Source organism: Phalacrocorax carbo, chromosome 1 (assembly GCF_963921805.1).
Source record: "Phalacrocorax carbo chromosome 1, bPhaCar2.1, whole genome shotgun sequence".
NCBI classification, from domain to species: Eukaryota; Metazoa; Chordata; class Aves; order Suliformes; family Phalacrocoracidae; genus Phalacrocorax; species Phalacrocorax carbo.
In genome coordinates this window covers 15,963,244-15,984,960 of record NC_087513.1, presented here as the reverse complement: position 1 = coordinate 15,984,960, position 21,717 = coordinate 15,963,244, and the positions used below count along the sequence as shown (strand labels likewise).

General features: G+C 38.6%; 1 protein-coding gene across 5 annotated transcripts in view; it reads right to left on the bottom strand.

Annotated features, from left to right (window-relative positions):
- PIK3CG (phosphatidylinositol-4,5-bisphosphate 3-kinase catalytic subunit gamma) overlaps nucleotides 1-21,717 on the bottom strand; it is a 44,261-nt gene that overhangs the window by 11,851 nt on the left and 10,693 nt on the right. For 4 of the 5 annotated variants that reach the window (XM_064444904.1, XM_064444888.1, XM_064444879.1 and 1 more), the window contains 8 exons: nucleotides 19,494-19,559; nucleotides 19,161-19,386; nucleotides 15,164-15,267; nucleotides 13,757-13,903; nucleotides 12,423-12,513; nucleotides 8,281-8,411; nucleotides 5,827-5,938; nucleotides 3,767-3,924 (listed from right to left, as the gene is read on the bottom strand). In XM_064444904.1, the coding sequence (XP_064300974.1) occupies nucleotides 3,767-3,924; nucleotides 5,827-5,938; nucleotides 8,281-8,411; nucleotides 12,423-12,513; nucleotides 13,757-13,903; nucleotides 15,164-15,267; nucleotides 19,161-19,386; nucleotides 19,494-19,559 (1,035 nt within the window). Of the gene's footprint in view, nucleotides 1-3,766; nucleotides 3,925-5,826; nucleotides 5,939-8,280; nucleotides 8,412-9,163; nucleotides 11,348-12,422; nucleotides 12,514-13,756; nucleotides 13,904-15,163; nucleotides 15,268-19,160; nucleotides 19,387-19,493; nucleotides 19,560-21,717 lie in introns of those variants that run through there. The other variant, XM_064444915.1, reaches the window with a different exon arrangement.

Genomic DNA, 21,717 nt, shown 5'->3' with positions numbered 1-21,717 from the left:
ACGTAAAGTGCAATGGTCAAAGCACAATTTACAACAGAAAGCACCATCATCTTATCACAGGGATTAGTTTCTCTCCATGACACCAGGGGAAAAAATAAAAAATAAAGAAATTCTACTTATGTATTATCAACTTCAAACAGGGAAATCTTGTCACAAGAGTTAGTGTGTGTTTTGTTCCCCCTGAAAAAGATGAAAGCTCTTTATAGTGATATCAAAGAAGGTTTTACATTTCTCTATGGATGATGCCTCTTACTACTGTGGGTGTCTGAGACAGAAAAACAGTTATGCAGTCAGGAACCTGGCATCACAGCATCTCAAAGGCAATCCTTCCAGGAATTCAAAAGATTTAAAAAAGCTGTATCTGCCTGTTACAGTTACTTATTCAGACAGGAACTGAATGGTGTTTTGAATTAACATCTGCCAGAAAAATGATTTTTACACTTCTGAGAAAGGCAGAGAGAACCAAAAATAACACATACATATGTGTCAAAGATATGTAGAAGTTTACCATGGGATTAAGAAGAAAGCTGCTAACTAATCTAAAGCCATAGGCAAAATGAGAGGAGCTGAGGAGAAACCAAAATCCTGTTGTCCAATAGACAATAAAGAATAATTATTCTGAGAGCTTGAAACTGTCCTAAATGTTAGTCTCCTAAAGGCCAAGCATTGTTTTAATATAAAGCGTCCAAGTTCTGTTATACAGGATATCCCTTCCCTGTGCAGTGTACTACAAATAAGTATTTTTCAATGATGAATTGTACACCCTTCTGCTTTCTGTCACCTTTATTTGACAAATACATGAGATTTTGTAAACAAAGGGTACAGAAGAATTTTATTAGTACTGAAAAATACAGATCTCTGTATTATCAAGTCAGCCGAGTAATAAAAAATAATTAAATAAATATAATGAATAAAAATGCATTCAAAATTCAATGCAAAAGCTAGCAAAGACAAGTTTAGGCAAATAATAGGTAGGTGGACAAAGCTCAAAAGACTACAAAGATCTTAGATGAGGCTCTCTTAAGGGTTTCTACATGCAAGAAGTGAAAAAGTTGTGTGTACATAGGAGTAAGAGAGTTGCATGGGTTTCAGCCAAAGGCCAGAGAGGAAATGCCACCACATATGACATTGACAGCAAGAGAAATCTGGACAGTACTGAGGCATCTGAAAAATTCATAGATGGAACACAAAAATACTTGCCTTTTCAGATTAAGTCATGCTTAAATACATTTTCGTGATTAGGACAAAAGACCATAAACCACTGCTTCCTACTAAGCATTTCTGTGATGTCATTAATAGCCTCTAGCCTCTAATTTTCATTAAACCATCATAAGGAAAGCAAACAAAAAGGGAAGCAAAATTTAGATTAAGAACTAATAGGAATGAGCTTTATTGCTAGCTCCAGAAAAGATGCCAGGCCACTGACAGGTTTAGAAGGTCACTAATAATGAACTATACTCTGTTGCAGTGAACTTCGGTCAAATTTATTTTCTTAATTAACTTCCTCTGACACCTGCAATATGAGCTATGGCTAACACATCTGTAGGAACTGTATCCAATAGGTGACAAAGAAATAAATTTTTTTTAAAAGTATATATTTTAAAATATTAAAAACACCGAAGCATGTAAAAACCAAAGGATTCCTTTAAAGTACAACCTACTTTAATGTAGCTGAAGTACAAATTAATGAGAGATGCTCTTAAAAATTAATGAAGGATAAATGCTGAGACTTTTCCGTTAATACAAGAATGAGTCAGCAGGCACATTGAATGAATCCCTCAACATTAGGAAACATGATGAAACCAGACAGTTGAAAAGTGAAGCTATAATTCTGTTTATTTTTGTACTCTGACCATACAATTAAAACATATATTTTTACCGCAAAATATGCAGATCTTGCTCTGTGTTACTATTTACTTGTATGGAAGTATTTTAACTTTTTTTTTAATGGTGTTTGAGACAAAAAAGCCTTTTAATATACTACCAGGAGTTTATGAACAGTATCCAGTGCAGCAGAACTGTACACGAACTTACATTTTTTTGGTCAGTATTATTTGACTGTGCATGAATCACCCCACCTAAAATGACCAGGTCACATATCACGGTCATAGTTCACACAGGTAAAGCACATTAATCACCTTTCATCTGGTTAATGACACTAGCACTATCATGGCATTCCTGAACAGTCTGCATTAGTGGGATGGTAGCAGAATTTAGAAATTCGTAACAGAATTACAAAATATGTATTCAGGACTGTATTATGAAGGCATGGCTTACTGAAGAGAGGCTAAGACCAAAATCACCTCCTATTGCTTTTGGATTTGGGGCTGCTGAAGTAAAGGCCAGATATTCTCTAGAAAGCTGGATGATTCATATATACGAACACACTACCTCACGGTAGGTGCTAACAGCTTGCTAGTCTTCCAATTCTCCATAAGCACCCTTTCACATTTTCAACTATTTTCTGCTTCCAGAACAGAGGTCTTCTATGAAATGATATAACCTAGAGTGGCGTTTCGGCCCCACTATTGCACATGGCTTACAGCTGCAGCAACAGCATCTTTCCTGTACGCAGCACAGCTCACAGGCTTCTTTCTCTAAGAGCATGGGCTCAGCATTCCCCTCCCATAGCAAAACCCACCCTGCTCTTACATCTTCTGAGCTGCAAGCCCCTTCAAAGCAGCTGCACTGTGATAAAGCTAGCCATTGTGCAAATCAAAGACTCAAAAATTGCACCTAGTTCTTTATTTATTTTCAGAAGTCTGGGCACAAGGATGACAATTGTGTCGTTATTTGCTGTACAGTCATGTGTATGTTCAAAGGGATATATTCACTATCTGACTATAAGAACCTTAATGAGGTACTCAGGTTAGAAAACCAGACTGCTACCAGGACAGAGACACTGTTTTTTTCCACAGGCAATCCAGAACATCTAAGTTAGGCTTTTGCTTTGACTCATACTCTGGAGGAGACTTTTTCTTTTGATATTATAGGGAACCTGCTTTTTAAATCAGGCACTTACTTAAGGTCCCTAAAGATGAGAACAGGAATAACACTGCAGACATCCATTTACTTCTGCTCAGCCTCGCTCTCAGCCATTTCATTAAACATACTAAACAGTATTTTGCTTTGCTCCCTCCTTGCCCAGGTCCTACACAAGCTTGAAAAATCACAACTGTCTTGGAGGGGCTCAATTTCAAATAGAAGCTGCAATAGAATAGATTTTTAACACCACTCTTTTCTCCCAGAGCGTTAAGTCCATCCACTTCACAAAACCAGAATCTGTTATAGCTTAGGGTCACTGCAGATTTCCATTCAGATGCAGTAGTCTGAGCCCCAGAACACGAGGGCAGAATTGAGAGGGAATAACACTGGCAAAGCCAGCGGAGGAATGTCTCGCACCTGCTCGTACTACACAGAAGGCTCTGCATAGTGCTACGAATCTCCTCTGACTGCACAAATACTGAAGCCCCCTACAAAGTATTTTCAATCAAGATAAGAAACAAAGGACTGCCTATATGGACTACTGCTAAATGAAGCTTTTCAGTGTGGCTTTGTGAATGTCTGTATTCTAGTTCCCATAATCTTACAGATAATTTTTGCTCTTAATTGGGCCTAAAATATGCCAGAATTTTATGATGATTCAGTAAGTTTTATTAACATAATACCCAGGAGCCTAGACCTTTGAGAACTAAGGCACTAATGTTCATTTCAGAGGGTAAAAAACATTGCTTAATTGATTTGCAGCCAGATATTCACTCCTTACCTGAAATTTATGGAAATGGAGACTTGTCTTCTTTCCGGCAGTCCCCATGACAAACAGAAAATCTGGAGTCAGCACAAAAGGAACTCTTTCCTTATTAATTCCAAGGAAGCTTTTATAATTCCCAAGAATATGGCCAAAATCAATATGGAAAAGGTTGCCTTCATAAAGAGAAGAAGTCACAATTAGGCTCCAATACAATAAACTGCCAAGAACACTTACTTGTATTCACAGTAACTCCAAACCCTCTTTTTTGGGGGGTATGTATGATCACTCTTTAGCTCAGCAGAAAAGACTGTTTTCTCTCTCTCTTTTTTTTTTGTTAATATATAATTTTATCCTCTTGGCAAAGTTACTTTTTATTTATCTTTGGCAGTTGTTAAAAACCTGACAGAACTGCTGTATTTTCTAAACATACACTCATGGCTTTTCAAAAATCAACCAAGGAAAGCTTGTGCCTCAGATCCATAACAATCAGCTCCCAGCACACCACTACATGGAAAAGGCTTCTGGATTATGTTCAAATACCCATGGGATTCTGGCACTACGCACCTCCTTGGCTGATGCCATTCACTGCACTACCAATTTCTAAACCACCCTGTACTGTGCAGAGTAAGTTTTCATTGTCACACTTTGGATAACTTTGAGATTGTAGTAGGGTATCAGTTCCCAGAAAAGTGATGAAAAACTCCCCTTTTAAGGGTTGCTACACCTATAGGACTGGAGTGTGCTGCTGCTCTTCAGATTACTTTATTGCTTTTACTGGCAGACAAGATGTAAGGATAAAAGAGTATGGTTACTTAAAAACAGTGGTACATGTATAAAAAAAGATAAAACGTCAAATTATGTAAGATGATACTAAACAGTGATCTGTAGGTGGAACATCCTTACATGTTCAAGCATTTCAGCCAGTTTCCAAGTCCTCCCAACCTACCAAATCTGACACTCTCTGCAGACCTCTCAGACTGACATCCTTCTGGGTTCTGTTGCTCAAGACAGCTCCTGTAAAAGACCCTAATGCAAACCTGCTCCTGACCACAACAGAATAACCCTTCTTTCTCTGTCCCCCTTTCTACTGACCTGTCCCTCATTTTCTGCCAATGGGCACTAACATTGCATTATATTATATATAATGTTGAAATGAAAGCATTTCTTTGTCTTCTTTTCCTCAAGGACATCTGGTGAACTTTATTTTAGTCTTCAATTAGCTCATTTCTGCCTTCAGGGTACTACTTCTCTCTAACCTTCAACTGGTAAAACTTCAACTATAATATGATTAATATTAAATATACAGCCTTCTAAGCCCAAAAGTATCTTCTGTCTCTTAGCATTATGTAAAGACCAATTATGAAACAAGAGGATAATGAAAATGGAAGTGAATTTCTTACATCACATAAAACACCTCCATATGTACTGCTCACTCTGGGGTTCTTTCTGGGGCTTCCATAGGCAAGTAAAATTAGGGATGAACCAATGCACAACTACAGAAATAATTCCCAAAGGTTGTCATACAAAAAAGTTGCGGTTCTTTCAGGAGGACTGCAACCATCCCACAGACTTCAGTAGCAAAACCAATACACTTCATCTACACTTATTTTCCTGGATTTTCTACATAGGTATATAAAGCAATTGTGTTCCCTGGAAGTGAAAATAGTCCAGTAACATCTGAATTCTAACACACAGTTCCACTGAACGCTGTCAGAACCACATCCACACTTCAGACAGGTGAACAGCTGTCTGATTTTTTAAGTTTTTTGGCATTTACATCTTAGATCTGGACACTAAAAAAAATTAGTTTTACATTCCTCATGACTTAGTTCGTAACAAACTCGTCCTTGGAAAAGAATGGCATTATTAATAAGTATCTAGAGCCTGTATGAAGGCCAAAAGAGGTGACAATACATTTCAATGTCACAGGAGGACCTGATCTTGTAAGCAATGCTGTGAGAACTGGACTGTGTCTCTTCATTAATTGTTAAATGCATTATTTATTAAAATGAAAAATAAACCTAGTGAAGTATAAACAGTCCCCACTTCTATGAAATTCTCAAAAAATAACTCACCTGTTTCCGTAATCATAATGTTGTCATTGTGCCTGTCTCCTATTCCAAGTACAAAGGTTGCCACACAGTATCCAGCACAAGAATACACAAATCTTTCCACAGCTGCCTGAAACTAAAAATAAATCTTAGAGATGTTAAATGCTTCAATGCTAGAAACTAAATTAAGTCATTCTCAAAGTCATATGCCTTTCAGTTAACATGTATCTATCAACAGTTAGAGAAACTGTCTTATAAAATACACTGTTGCACAGCAGAAATTAAGATCACAGCCCTGCATTGCACTCGCTATACTGGGCCAGCAGGCTCTATCCCTCAGCACGAATAAAATAAGCGTATAGTTGTCCACACTTTCTGAGAAAAAAAGCTGGCACAAAGCTCTAGTAGGTCAGTGGATCTACGTAAGCTAAGGAGTTGTGAGTACCCAAACCTGCATTTAAATCCTCTAAAACCACACTGCCTTTCAGTGTTATTAGATGTCCTTTCAATCTGCTCCTCATGTATCATTTCTAAATACCACTGACAAAGGAGTCATTTCTAAAGCATCTTGTTTTCTCAGGAGCTCAGCTGCCAGCTGGATGCTAAAGGTTCTTTCACAGACACCCGCAGCTGAGTACAGGGAAAATGAATGGATTTTTCAAACTCACATAAGTAACACAAACAGACCATATGGGCGCTGTGCTCCTTTTGGCAGCGTGAAAAATTAGGCCAAAGAACTTCAGTGACAAGCAAGTCCTAACATAGTAATAGCTTTAGTAGGAAACAGAGGTGATATAGCTAACAAAAGAGCTGTGGATTTCCAGGAAGCACAGGCGTATGCAGATGACAACAGCTTATTGTCCATGGAGATGTCTGCCAAAACATAAATGAAATATTCACGGGAATTGCAAAAAAAACCTGCCCAAGCAAGAACAACAGAATGCAGGAGCCAACTCTGCCAAAGGAAGAGGAGTAGACCTTACTGAACCCATGCAATCACCCACGAGTAACTGTAGTAACTAAAACATCAATTGCTTTAAGCTGCTCTGAATATTTTTCTCCTTCCTAACTGAATAACCATGGAATTGGAGTGCTTAACCTGGTCCAGGGCAGCTTCCAAACAGCAAAGGGACCTCTGATAACAGTCAAGTTCATGATACAGAGAGGGTTTTTTTGACCTAAAATTTTAACATGCATGTATCCACCACTGACGGTAATATTTCAGCAGCAGAGGAGAGATGGAAGTGGAATAAACTTCCTTCATTTGAAAGGTTTTAAAAATCACTTACCATTAGGGGTATAAAAGAACTACTTTCCATGGACCTAACTGGCCAGTTCCTGTAGCCTCAACACTGATTACTTTTATAATAAACAGAATAGGGACTTTTCATAATTCTCAGTTGTGCTTTAAAACCTTTTTAGAAACAGGGTCTAAAAATTACTCAAACTTATTCAAAGTAATGATGCAGCCAGTGGTTTCTGCAGGTATCTACTGTTTAGTTACACATTCTCTAGTTTAGTAATTTCATTACAAATACCTGCATTAACCATTTTAAGAACCCTATGCTTGCAGGAAAGCACAGTTTTAGTTTGTACACTGTATGTAAATTATATCAACCCAGTTAGTTATCTAAAGGAATTAGTGATAAATCAAGTTTAACATAATTTCTGATCTGTTCAGAGGGTACAGACCAGTTCAACCTTATGACCTGGGATTTTTTTTCCCCTCTGCAAACTGTAAGAGCTGTTCAAGTAAAACCACAACAAACTCGGAATTTAAAATATAAAATAAAAAAACCTGGATTGTTGGGCCGAGGCCAATTGTATGAGGTTCAACAAGGCTCAGTGCCGGGTCCTGCACTTGGGTCACAGCAACCCCATGCAATGCTACAGGCTTGGGGAAGACTAGCTGGAAAGCTGCCACACCTCGAGTCTGTGTTCAGTTTTGGGCCCCTCACTGCAAGAAGGACATTGAGGTGCTGGAGCGTGTCCAGAGAAGGGCAATGAAGCTGGTGAAGGGCCTGGAGAACAAGTCTGATGAGGAGCAGCTGAGGGAACTGCGGTTGTTTAGTTTGGAGAAGAGGAGGCTGAGGGGAGACCTTATCGCTCTCTACAACTACCTGAAAGGAGGTTGTAGTGAGGCGGGGGTTGGTCTCTTCTCCCTAGTAACAAGCGATAGGATGAGAGGAAACGGCCTCAAGCTGCGCCAGGGGAAGTTTAGGTTGGATATTAGGAAAAATTTCTTCACCGAAAGGGTTGTCAGGCATTGGAACAGGCTGCCCAGAGAATCAGCTGAGAAGGTATTTAAAAGACATGTAGTTGTGGCACTTAGGGACATGGTTTAGTGGTGGACTTGGCAGCAGTAGGTTAATAATTGGACTTGATGATTTTAAAGGTAATTTCCAACCTTAACGATTCTATGATTCTGAATCAGTAGAGTGCATTTGAAAATTCTACTTAAAAATTCAAAGAACACACCTTCTCTTCAATCATGCATCTTTCCTTGAGCCACTGGTTTAGTATTTCATCCTTAAATGCACCAGTGTTGCCAACTGTACTCTGTTGAATTTTGGCAATTGTTGTAGCATCTTTCACAATTTCAATCATTCCTGGAGAAAACAAGGATGAAATGAGAAGAAGTTATGAAATTTATCTCAAAGCATATTAAAAATATGCAAGGTTAAATGTAAAACTGTGATCCCCAGCTGAAACCAGCCAAAGCTTGTAACTAGCCTGGCATCCTTAAATCCTCCATGAGAATGTACAACCTTTTAGAATTGGAAGAATCACATGGTGAGTGGGGACCCTCTGCATAAGTCTTTTCCCAGGGAAAGGAACTACCTCTTGTCCTGATCCCCTGTAGAAGCCCAGGTACAGTTCACATTCCCACCAGCTTCTCTCCAACTTCACAAATTTGAGGAGCTGAAGAGAAGCTGCAGCATTGCAGCAGCCTAGGGATGCAAGTGTTGCCAGAGCTGTGGCAGAGGAATGGAGCTGGCCCTCCTGCAGTAAATCCAATTTAAGCTTAAGTGTGCATATGCACAGAAAGGATTAGAAATACCAGCACACAGTGAGGTATAGCACTGCGATTGCTGGTGGAAGGCTCTAGCTGTTGGGGCCCAGAGGTTGGTCCCTAAACTGAATAGATCATCGCTAAGGCAAATCAGCACATCACAGCAATACGGTGCTGAAACAAGGACTTGTACTGTTTATACCAACATGGCATGCGATGAAGGGGAAGCTTGAGACAAGCAGAAACAGAGGCTGCAACACAACTCTGTAGCCAAGATGACCAAATGCAGTCTGCCCTCGTACTGGGCATGCCTGTATGGGGGAAGATCAGATTTTAGTTGAACTTACTTGATAATTAGAAATATTTTCTTTCTCTGGTTCAAGTTCTATGTAGAAGCCTGGCTTCAGCTCCAGCTCAAAGATAAACAAGCAAACAAAAATAACCTTTTCTCCCCAAAGTGCTTCAAAACAGTTTCTGATTCGGTTTCAGTTTGACTCTCTCTCTGAAACAGATTAATTTCTATCTATTCACAGTTCTACCCTTTTGCAATTACTGACTTATGTGCAAGTTTTTCAGTAAGAGAGTAACAACGCAGTAATCTCTTCCTGCCTGTCCCTTCCACACTTGGCTCAATACCCCCTGGAGGTGGTACTTCTGTCTTAACAGTGGCCTGGTTTTGTTTGTAATAGAACTGTTGTGGAAATATGACCTCCAAAAGCCACCAGCAATACCACCAAATTAAAAATGTCTGCATTTTGGTCTGTGCTTGTCTTGCTGTTGTTTTCCTCCTGGGAACCGAGCTCCAGATTAGATTCCAGCTGTTGAAAAGGCTTCCCTGCCTGTGCTCACAAATCTCCCTCTACCGGCCAACAGGCCTTTGATTCCAGGGGAGCAGAGCTGTTGCAGGAGGCAGCTTCTGCTTCCCCTTGCATTTAAAACTTCTCCCAGCATAACTATGTTTATTAGCAGTGTGAAAAGTCCCCAGATTATAAAGCAGCTGCTAATGAAAACCCTTTACTTCTCATTCTCCACTGCACTACAAAAAGAGTGGTATAAAACCTACACAGAATGTTGTGCATCTTACTCTGCCCAAGTAAATACTTTAAAGGTATTGTGGTAACAAAAGTTACCACTGGAATAGTATAGGTCTACTAGCAAATCCTTCTAAATACAGCCATGCCTCTCAGTAGGTACGGTTAGTCCTAGAGAAAGCTTCAGTAACTGGGATAGAGGATCTCAGCTGGGCTGTATTCAACTGGGAGGAAGTGCAGCAGTAAATGCTCCATGCTATGTGTTTCTGGGGATCTGTGGTACTAAAGCAGGTGACTCTTATATAAAGGGCCAGCTTGAATGTCTTAAATTTGGCAGTGAGGCAGCATAGTAAGTAGTGATAATTGCCTCGCAGAGCTGGGAACATATGGCCATGTCAAAGGGAGAGAGAATAGGGTATTATCTTTTATCAGTGATACATAGAAGAGAAAGTTCCTCCTGCAGAGGTCTATTTGGCAGCAGCAGTGGAGAGGACGGATGTTTCCAAAACTGCACACTGCATTGAATGAAGATGTCTTCAATGGACTGAGAAAGCTCTACACAGGAGGGGATGCCAGCACCAGGTGTAAGACACCTGGCTGTTTCCCTGTGCCCAGGGTTTAATGGGGTACTGTCCTTGTGTCAATACACAGAAACTGACCCAAGCTCCATGGAAATGCACAGAGGGAGGGAAGAAGCAGCTTGGAAGAAGACCACATATGAATACTGTGAAACAACATTTGCATGCCACTACTCTCTGGTTTTGTTCCAGACAAGCGTAAGCTCTACATCAGTGTGTCACACATTGGATATTACTAACTTAGGCTGCAGGTATTCTCAGCAAACTGAACAGGAGTTTTTATGTGACTAACCATGCCCCTACTGTGGTGCTGAAAGGATGCTAAATTCTTATGTCTCCCCCACGCGTATAGGAAAATAAACAATTATTTCCATGAGATAAAAGAACAGGGAGTCAATTAAGAATTCCTGAAAGAATAATGAAGTCTGTAACTTGAACATAAGAATGCTAGGATCACTGGCAGAATTCCTCTACCTTCCTCCATTATTTCAATACATTACATTGTCTTAGAATGATTTTAAACAAAATTAAATTAAATCCTAAAAACCTCTCCAAAAAATTAGGTTTATTATACCTAAAGGAGAGGAAAAAACCCAACCTCCTTATACTGACAGTTCATTAGTATTTTGATATATAATGTTCCCTTTCCTTTATTATTAGAATTCTATCAATACTATTTATTTTAGGAGACATTTATATTAGGGGAAAGGAAACTCTTTTGTGTCACACTACCAAGTATTTTATCATTGAGTTTGGGTCTTCTGCATTGCTACAATATCTTGAAGTCAGAAGAAAGCATCATAAAAACTTTATGTGGCAATGGATTTTAGAGAGGAATACATCACAGATATATATTGAAAAGAGTTCTTCATTTTACTGGGACTCAGTACATTATTGTTTGATCCATAATGCAAAATATATTGCTGAAAAAGAAAAGAAATAAAAAGCTGGAGATCATGGGAGACACATAGCAGTATTTATATTATCATTATTTTATCAATCCATGCAGTTACTACCATACTGCCAGCTATGCCAATGACAGAAGTTAACAAACTTGCTAATTTTACTCATGTTCAAGCTTTAAGTGAATGGCAGAGCTGTACTTGCTGATCTCTCTCACTGATGCACTGTTTATACCAGCCAAAGCATTTTTTTTCAGCACAGTAGCTTCATTTGGGCATCGCCAATTTTTCTACACTGAGGAGGCTTTCCTCCAGCTGATTGTTCAAGAACTGCTCAGCAAAATTGACTCTACAGTCAATTCTGTGTTATCTGGATACTAGGAAACCGCGCAATGTGGATGTGCTAGGGTACATAATACATACAAATCCAACCACAAAGAGACAGTTCAGAGCCATCAGGATGTATAAATTATACATCAGTTTGGCATTTCCAGATGTAATTGGACTCTTCCAGAGCTGATCAGGTTGCTCTACACACCATCACACAGTTCTCCAGATGCTTTGTAAACAACTACTTGATTTCTCCCACCACAAATTCTGGAAAATAGATCACCTGTGCTGCAGGAACTAATGCCCACTGAGAAATACGGCCTGAGTATCCTGTTGAGAAATGCTCTTGCTTCTATGTAGTATAGGGTATGAAGCTTTAGGTCAGGAAAACCACATAAATGTTTTGTTATTTTAACTCTTTTCTCTATTTTATTCCTATCAACACATTAACACACATCTTGAATAAGTCATGCGCTTTCACCGCTTTTTCATACCCGATACTGCTATTAAAGAGAAACTTGCAGCAGGACCCAAACAGTTGGACTTGCACAGGAATGACAGTAAGTTAAGCTAGTGCGGCAGGTGAAGGATACCCATCAGAAGGGCAGAAACCATTGCTAAGAGGCAACTGAAGGCTGCTCACAGGAAGTGTAATAAACTGCTATTTATCACAGGCCCACAGTGCATATTAGAAAAGTTCTCCTATACGCAACTTCTGTAACTAGGGTATTTAGAATTTTTAATCACGGTAAGTGTGATCACATACCTATTTTGTTCCCTGTAGAAATACAACCATACGGTAACAAACAGAGATCCAAGGATTCTGCTTCCCAAATGGATTCCATAATTCGAAGAATCTAGTAAAAACAAATGTATACACTAATTTATTTCATATTATTTGGACAGTACTTATTACTCACACAAGTAACCCTGCCCAGAATTCTGAGATGGGGCTAAACTTACTCATCTATTTTACAGATTAAGTCGTAAATACAGAAAGTTTGCAGCCATTCAAGATTATCAGCTACAGAAACAGGGTTTATATTTCCTCATCTGTCCTGTGCCCAGGCAATCTCTACTGTTTTAGAAAGATTAACAAATATATTATATGATTTCTACATGAGCTGAGATTGAATACATTAGCATGCATGTCCATGTTTCCCATAAATATCCCCAAAAGTGCTAACAAACCAGTTTGTCAGAACAATCACTGAAATATTCCTGGAGCAATGCTACCTACCAATCTCTTTTTAATTTTTAACTTCACCCATTGCATAAATAAATGATAAAAATGCTTCATCAGAAAAACAGGCCATCTTGCCCTAAGTAAGATTCCTTCTCTAGAACACCAAAATGTGAAGTATGGATGGCACATGGCAGGAGAAAACAGGGTAACAGTATGTACTGGGTCTGGCTGGGACGAAGTTAATTTTCTTCAGAGCAGCTTGTATGGTGCCGTGGTTTAGGTTGGTGACCAAAGTAATGCTGGTGACACACTGATGTTCCAGCTATTGCTGAACAGCATTTGCAGAGCGTCAAGGCTGCCTCTGTTTCTCACTCTGCCTCGCTGTGAATAGATCAGGGGTGCACGAGAGGTTGGGAGGGGACAGAACCAGGCAGATGACCCGAACCAACCAAGGAATATTCCATGCTGAGTAACGTCATGTTCAGCAACAAAACAATGAGGAAGGGGGTTAGGGAGGTTAACCACCTTTTGCGCAGGAACTAGCTGGGCATTGGTCTACCCATGGGATGTGGTGAGTGACTGCCTTTGCGTCACTTGTTTTGTTTTCCTTCTTTCTTCTCCCACTTCTCCTTTGCTTATTAAACAATTTTTATCTCAACTCACAAGTTTTCTTGCTTTTACTCTTTCTTTCCTCTTTTCCCATACCACTGGGGTTAACCCACAACACAGTAACATTAAAAAGTTCTGCTGTCAGCCTTGCCATACACAGTTTAAAAAACAAGAGACAACCTCATGTTTCATATGGACAGAAAAATATTTCATATGGACAGTATACATACTTCGGAAAAGTAAATCAATTTTAAAGTATTTTAAAATATTCATGTTATTCATTTTATACATTTTAGCTATTGTACCTGTAAAATAAGCATGTCCTGACGAAGGTCATCTCCATGTTTGAAGATTATGCCTATGGTTTCATTTGATAGAGCTGTTGGATCTGCACATTTAAACTCAAGCCAAAGGGGCTTCTTCTTAGATGCCATTACTTTACATTTTTCTATCTGTGAAAGACACATTTATTGCTAGCCATTGTACTTCAACATCAACACAACTAACCTTTTTAAACACCAGCTACAGAGCAGTTTATCAACTCTCAATCAGTTGTATCACAAGAAACACACTGGAAGTACATGTAAGGAATGGTATTCAGCTGCCATATAAAGCCTCACTGAACCTGCACAACTTTTAACACTGTCCATGATAAAGGAGAAAGCATGTCTTGACTCTCTGAAAATTGATTTAGCTCGTAGATCTGCTTCAGAGAGAAAAAAAACCCTTTTAACCCAAGAATAAGAGATTCTGACAAAAATAGCAAATAATGGACCCTAACAACAGCACTCCCCAGGTGCTTTGCAAAACCAGAACATAATCATTGTCCAGTGTAATTTATCACATCATCTGCCCTTGTGACATCTAGCAACTTCAGTTATTCCAGATTGCTTTATTCAATTCCATTAGCAAATAATTCAAATTCAAAATGGCATTTGTGAAACTAATTTAACGTAAACATTCATAAAATAAGAAAATAAATTCCCTATTAGTTTTATTAAATTTTTAATCTTGAAAAATTCAGCCACTCAAACTACTGAAATTGCATTATTTCAAATGTTTTCTCAACTAATTATATTGAATACAACTGCAGTATGTAATACTTTCCATTCTGGAGTTCCTGGTTCATTGTTGAACATTACTATGTACAATAAAGCCAACTAAAATAATAAAAGCAATTGCACATTAATGTTTGAGAGCTGACAGAATCAATGACATCAGAGAAGAATATTTTGGAATATTCATGTTTCATAGATTGAGGTTCTGAGCTTGTAATTTAAAACAAAACAGTTTTTACCATCCTTATTTTTAAAAAGGAAAGAAGTTGTTAAATCTTTTAACTTACTAAGTTTGTTATAAGTTTGTTATATCAAATATTTTTGATCATATAGTATCTACACTTGCAAATAGGAGAATGTAGGGGAATAGACAGGGATCGGCGACCGGAAGATCACGGGCTGTGATGGAAAGATAGACTCCTCCCCATAGGAGTGGCAGGAACAGGAAGCGCAAGAGCTATATAAGCGTGTGATGCAGTTAAATAAACGGACATTTTGTATCCATCATATTGATGTCTGTGCATCACTGTCCCCAGGGTGGGTAGAGCCCTGTGTCCCGGAGATATGCGGCCCAAGATAAGTTCTCCCACAGAAGCGTACAGCAACAGGAGATTTTTTTCAAAGAGGATTTGTAGAAACTCAGAATATACTTACCACTAGAGCTCCTGCTCTTAGCCCAGGATCATATGGAACTCTAAAACTTTCTGGAAGTTTGCTGTTCTGCAGTTTTTCAAGCTTTTGCCTCAGCTGTGCAATAACTGCATTTACAAGTAAGAAAATACAATCAAATCAAAAGGTGGGAGGCAAAAAAGTTACAGGTAATCAAACTAGTTAAGCATCATCATTTAGCTAAAAACCTCCTCTGTTTAGCCACTTTTTAAATCACTTTCCTCAAGGATCTCCTGATTCGAGGAATGGACTCTTGCACTACTAATGGTCAGGGCTGTTTCAGATACCTAAAGGTAAAGTCTTCAAGCACCTCAGAACTCACGTGCCCTCTACACAGTGTTAGAAGCACTGCACAGTGTTTGGTGTTCTTCTGAGGACTAAGGAGATTACATTAAAATGTCACCTTTCACTTCAAAACAAAACAAACCACAGCATAACACACCAAAAAATATTTTGCCCTTATAACTGCCAAGGAAACATTGAACTATCTACCCCAAAGGCTCAGAAGGAGGAGGCATTTAAAAGCACCTCGGATTTTCCAGAATTATTTTTACCTACCCCATTGCTATTGCAGACAGACTCGTGGCTTTTGAATCCTTGGACTCAATTATATTGTGATCATAAGGATTCCAACTATAGAGATACAGAATTTCCTATCCTCCTAAAACTGGTTTCATACAGCAGCCTTGTTAATCTCATGTTCCGGTAAAAAGCAAATTCGCTATGTATTTATATGAACAAGAATTTTAATTTTCTATATAAATTCAATCTTTTCTTTCATAAAACCTCAAGCTTCTGAATCTTCAGCTTACAACAGTATGCATTATACTACATATGATCGACTTTGTTCATCTCAGCTAGCAGGTGTTAGCAGCATAAGCAATACACTGGGTATTTTCATCAGGGCATCATTAGGGCAAAGACCTGAACACTGTTCTAAAGGAAACTGCAGCTACACAGCAGAGGCTGCATGTACATGTTCAAGTAATTTTGGAGATAAAACTTAAAGAGAAAAAAAATGTAATGAGAAAACTAGACATGGACCTGGATACTTAATATACAAAATCATAAAATCTTACAATTGTAGAATGGTTTGGGTTGGAAGGGACCTTTAAAGGTCATCTAGTCCAACCCCCTGCAGTGAGCAGGGACATCCCCAACTAGATCAGGTCGCTCAGAGCCCCATCCAACCTGACCTTGAATGTCTCCAGGGATGGGGCATCTACCACCTCTCTGGGCAACCTGTGCCAGTGTTTCACCACCCTCATTTTAAAAATTTCTTCCTTATATCCAGTATAAATCTACCCTCCTTTAGTTTAAAACCATGACCCCTTGTCCTGTTGCTACAGGCCCTACTATAAAATCTGTCACCATCTTTCTTATAAGCCCCTTTTAAGTATGGAAAGGCCGCAATAAGGTCTCCCCGCAGCCTTCTCTTCTCCAGGCTGAACAACCCCAACTCTCTCAGCCCGTCCTCATAGGAGTGGTTGTTCCAGCCTTCAGATAATTTTTGAGGCCCTCCTCTGGACCCGCTCCAACAGTTCCACGACCTTCCTGTGCTGAGGGCTTCAGAGCTGGATGCAGCACTGCAGGTGGGGTCTCACCAGAGCAGAGTAGAGGGGCAGAATCACCTCCCCCAACCTGCTGGCCACACTTATGTGATGCAGCCCAAAAGTTCAAAAGTTGCTATCAAATTAAGAAAGTCAAGTCAAAAGAATTACCTGAGAACTCACAGAATACAAATGTTACACTTATCCTAAAGGCTTTTAGAAAAAAATTACCTAGCAGTGCCATACGACCAATGTGGTATCTCCTCTGGTAAAAAATATATTAATCTGACAGCAAGATACAGAAGCTAATAAGTGGACTTTACAATTAGACAACTTTCAAAGAAAAAAAAAAAACCAAAACCCTAGGTTGTAGTAACTTGGGTCATGAAACAGCTTTTTAAAATGTAACTACTGATTTCCTACACAAATCTAGCTTGATTTCACTAAGTCTCCTCATTGTAGTGTAATGTAAATTGAAAATTGTATGCCAACCAATTGAAGCTAGTAAAGATTAAGAATTACCTGATTTTAAAATGCAAGCGAAGATGCTTGCTAAATAATTTCAAGTTTATCTGACTTAAGAACAAAGTACTATGCGTTTTAAGAGAAGAAACAGCTGCATAGACACATTCTTGGGAGATAAATCATCTAGTAGAGTGGTGATGAAAGCAGATAATCCTATGCAAGCTGTAATATGATAATCTTAAGAATTTATTTATTTATTATGACTATGTTCAAATATATGCAAAAAGATTACATGAAAAGTGAAAGAAACAGTTTGACAGCACGATTGCTATTGCACTAGTATTAACCTAACAGGAAGGAATTTATTCTTTTAAAAAGTCCACAAATACTGGAAGAAGAAAAAATATATACAAGAATTAGATGAGGCTGCATGACAGAATGAAATGAAACGGTCTGAAACATTCAGACTGAAAATATAAACAACTATAACATTAGAAATGATGGGGCAAAAAAGAAGCAATAAACTAAAGAAGAAATTTTAGGATATACATTTTTAGAAGTGTAAGAAGTAGAGGGTGCTTGCAGGAAAAATCATATCCTCGGTAATCTGAGAATAAGGTAAATTAGATATAGCATTAGTAGGACACTCAACAGTTTCAGGAAGCCTTATTCAGTGAAAATGTCAATTATATAAGTCATTTTTCAATGTTCTGCTGTACATTCCATACAAAGATTCTTTAACTTCAAAATCTGGTGGGTGTTAATGTGATTGCTTTCTCTTGAAACTTTTCTTCTTTGCCCACATATCCTTCAAAGATATTGTATTATGGAAACCACTGCTGTTACAGACATATACATCTGCAAGGCTGTAAGGTTTCTTTCCAAAACATGTGATTTTGACCAAACATATTTAGATTATAGAGCATTTAAAGATAGATTTTAGAAAGTTATTTTAAAAGAATATTTTATATGGGTGTTCAGTAAGTCCTCTAGTTCACATTAAGTGGTAATGTAACTGATATTACATTACATATTGAAGAATAAACGCATATTTCCTTCAAATGTCTTTTGAAACACCACCACAGTCACTTCTGCATAACCAGAGTGGAACAGCTTTCCGAAACAAGGACTTCCTGGCATGGAACACACCAGGCTGAACACACAGGAAGAGCTGGTCTCTCTATCGCTTTTAGAATTTGGATATTGTTGTATGTCTTCTCGCACCTACTCCAACACCAAGCAACTAACAGGAATGATGACAAACAAGCTTTTAAGGAAGTCGGGGGGGCGATGGGGGCAAGGCAGGCAAAACCCAGAGGTAAACATGCATTGCATAACCCTACTGTGGCTTCCAAAGCAGTACTTACAGAAACTAGAAATAACAATACCACATCTGTGTCTCACAGGACTCCTATTCAGCACACTGCAAAGCCCCAAAGACATGCTCGGTATATTCACTCTGCTCCATCAGCTACTTCCACGGCTTAGCAGAGGCTGTACTGGACTCCTCCCTGGTCTCCTTGCCAAGAGTCTTTTAGTGCCTGCTTAGGGTAAGGCTGTGTTTCTTGGCAAGCATCACTTTTTCTCTTTATTTCCAGTTAATATTTGTGTCTTGTGTTGTTTTTCTTCAGTGCTGGCATTCAGCTGAGGGTTATGTACAAGAACTTAGCTGTTTCCCAGTTGCATGGTGTGATGTTCAAAAAGATAAGCCAAAGCATAGGAATGTACTGGGTGTCTGTAACATCAATATTCTTTCCCTTTTGGGGTGGAATGAGCAAACAAATATATTATTGGTTCAATCACTATCACCTTACACTGGCCTTTTAAAGGAAGTAATAATGATGCCCTTTGACAGTAATTTGTCCATGAATTTTCCAAATAAACAGTACAATTTGCTGCCTAGATTTTCACACCCAAACAAAAATAACGGTATTATTACAAAGAAAGAAATGCCTGTTAGCAAATACCTTGAGAAGTGACATCATACTTTTCTGCGGAAACTGATTTTATCTCCATTGTGACTTTATGCAGCAATTCAATTACTTGAACCTGCTTCATGAAATCATGTAGCATTGCTTTTCCACAGCCCCTAAGATAAGCTTCTAGGATGACCGCAAACCTCTGTTGATAATGCATGGACTGGGCAATCTCGCTTCTTAAGAACCAAAACAAGAAGTGACCAATTCTTTTGTTCTAGAGGTGAAAAACAAAAATACTACAATCAGCATGCATTTCTTGACAAAGGGTTTTAATAATTCCAGCAACTTTGGCACAATTTGGCTGTATTTTGAAATACTTACTCTCAAACCCCGTTTTAGCAGGAATCTGGCTAATGCACTGTCATGATATGGCTCAAACTTCACAGCCTGAGGAATACAAAAACAGAAGATGTTACTAACATACTTAAGATCCCACTGCACTTATACTTTACCGATGACATCTAGGGAGTGCATTGCTTCACAAGAAAACGTATAACAAAACAGGTTGTTTGAGGAAACAAAGTTGAAAAAAAACAAAGCAAGGCTTCTCTGTGTTTTATTCAAGAAGCACTTTTTATTTGCAACAGGTTATTTTCAGGTATACCATTAAAGCTACAAAGAAAGCAACGCAGGGAGTAGCTAACCAGTGAGACCGATCTGAGCTCATGAATGCATGTGAAAAAAGCAACATCATTCTCAGGCTGTAGCAAAAACCAGCAAGATCAGAAAACAGGCTGCAGTCTAACTGACACAAAAAAGGCTTGAAAAGATTACTGCCAAATGAAATGAGGCATTTGTAATCATTCTCTAATGGAAACTTTCAATAATAAAGCACTGTTTTTTGACAGCTTCCACCATTTTGGGACTGGGGATCAGGGTTCACTGTTGGGTTCCCCAGCTACCACGGGGTACAGGAGTAGCTTTTTCAGAGCACCTAATCTCAGGCATTCTGGCTTTAGGCCCCAAATGAACCACAAAATAGAATAAAGGCTCTGATGCACATCCTATATTACTAGAGTACAATTAAGAGGAAGACTTCACCAGCGTTTGTTTTTTAATGACTCTGTGAGCACAGTTGTATTTTTTCTGTTCCAACAGCCACTTCCCTCCACCCAAGCCCACAGACATTTCCAAGCTACTGCCAAAAAAGGGTGGAAACAAAAGGTCAGCAACTTTTTTTAAGTGTCAGAATTGGAATTTTTTTGCTCTTTTTCTCCCACCCCATCCCAATAACCAAATGAATTCGTCTACCACAAGACTATCACACTTCTATACTTCCCTGGCTGTGCCAGGGAACACATTCACTTCAAGTGATTTTTCCAGCAGCTTCTTTCCTGTTGCTTGAGGGACTCAAGTTTATAGGAGGTTTATGTTAAGATTAATGGGAAAAAAAAAGATACGCGTGTATATCCCATAGCAAGAAAAAAGAAATAAGAAGCATACAACCTCTGGAATAGAGTCACAAAATTGCTGTCGTGGGCTGAGGGGGTTGGTGAATGGCTTCAGGTTCTGGAAAGAGAGAGCCAGGAAGCGGCACGTAGGGAGATTAAGGGAAAACAAAGAGATGTGCAGAGAGCCGGGTGCGTGTAGTACGCTCAGCTTTCAGAAGCACCAAAGTATGCAAACCTCTAGCGACAGTTATTCAACTGAATATAATGGCTTTTTCAAGATCACTGTGGCCTGCAGCTTGCAAAGAAACAACCAAGCCGTCAGTAGAGGTCTACTAAATTCATCAAACAAATCACAGGGGTTTATGAACTCTTAAAGGTACTGTGGCACACAGTTGTATTTTTATTATTGAAAAATCAACACTATTTCTGAAATTTAAATCGTCTTGTGGATTTATTCAACAGGAAAAAAAAAAATCAAGCTTTTTCAGTCAACCTTCTAGAATGGACCAACTTATAAAAATGCTATGAAGACTTGTTCTTTCCAGCTGCTGGCTAAGAGACAGACAAGAAAGCCAAGCACCAGACTTGCCCTTCTACAGTATCATAATTCTGCAAGAACTGTCTTGACTGTCTCTGCAATGTTTTATTTCCCCAAGCAACACCATCTTATTTAGGAAAAATAATTACAATAAAGATTAATTTATTATTTAGAGAAGATAAATTATATTATGATAAATTTATTTAAAAATATATAGATCCTTTTACTTTGTGTATGAGATTATGAGGTATGAGGGGTTTTTAATAAAAATTAATTTTCACCACAATAAGGCACCCAAAAGCAATACTTATTACATAAATTTAAATGGATTTGTTTACAGTTCCAAGAAAGCCTATTAAAAACCTCATTCTGGTATATACTTTGCTGAATGTTCTCAGTGCATATCCCTGAAAAACAATTTAAGAATGAAATGCAGCCAAACAACTGTCCATTAATTCAAAACAAAGCCTCCTTATATTAAGGTTTCAAATATATTTTAACATGAAAGAACACTAGAAAAATCTATTAGAAGCATCCTTATTATGCTTATGTTTTAGAAATAATTATTTTAAAAAGTCAATCCCATTTTTCTTTTTTCTTCACAAAGTCAAATGTC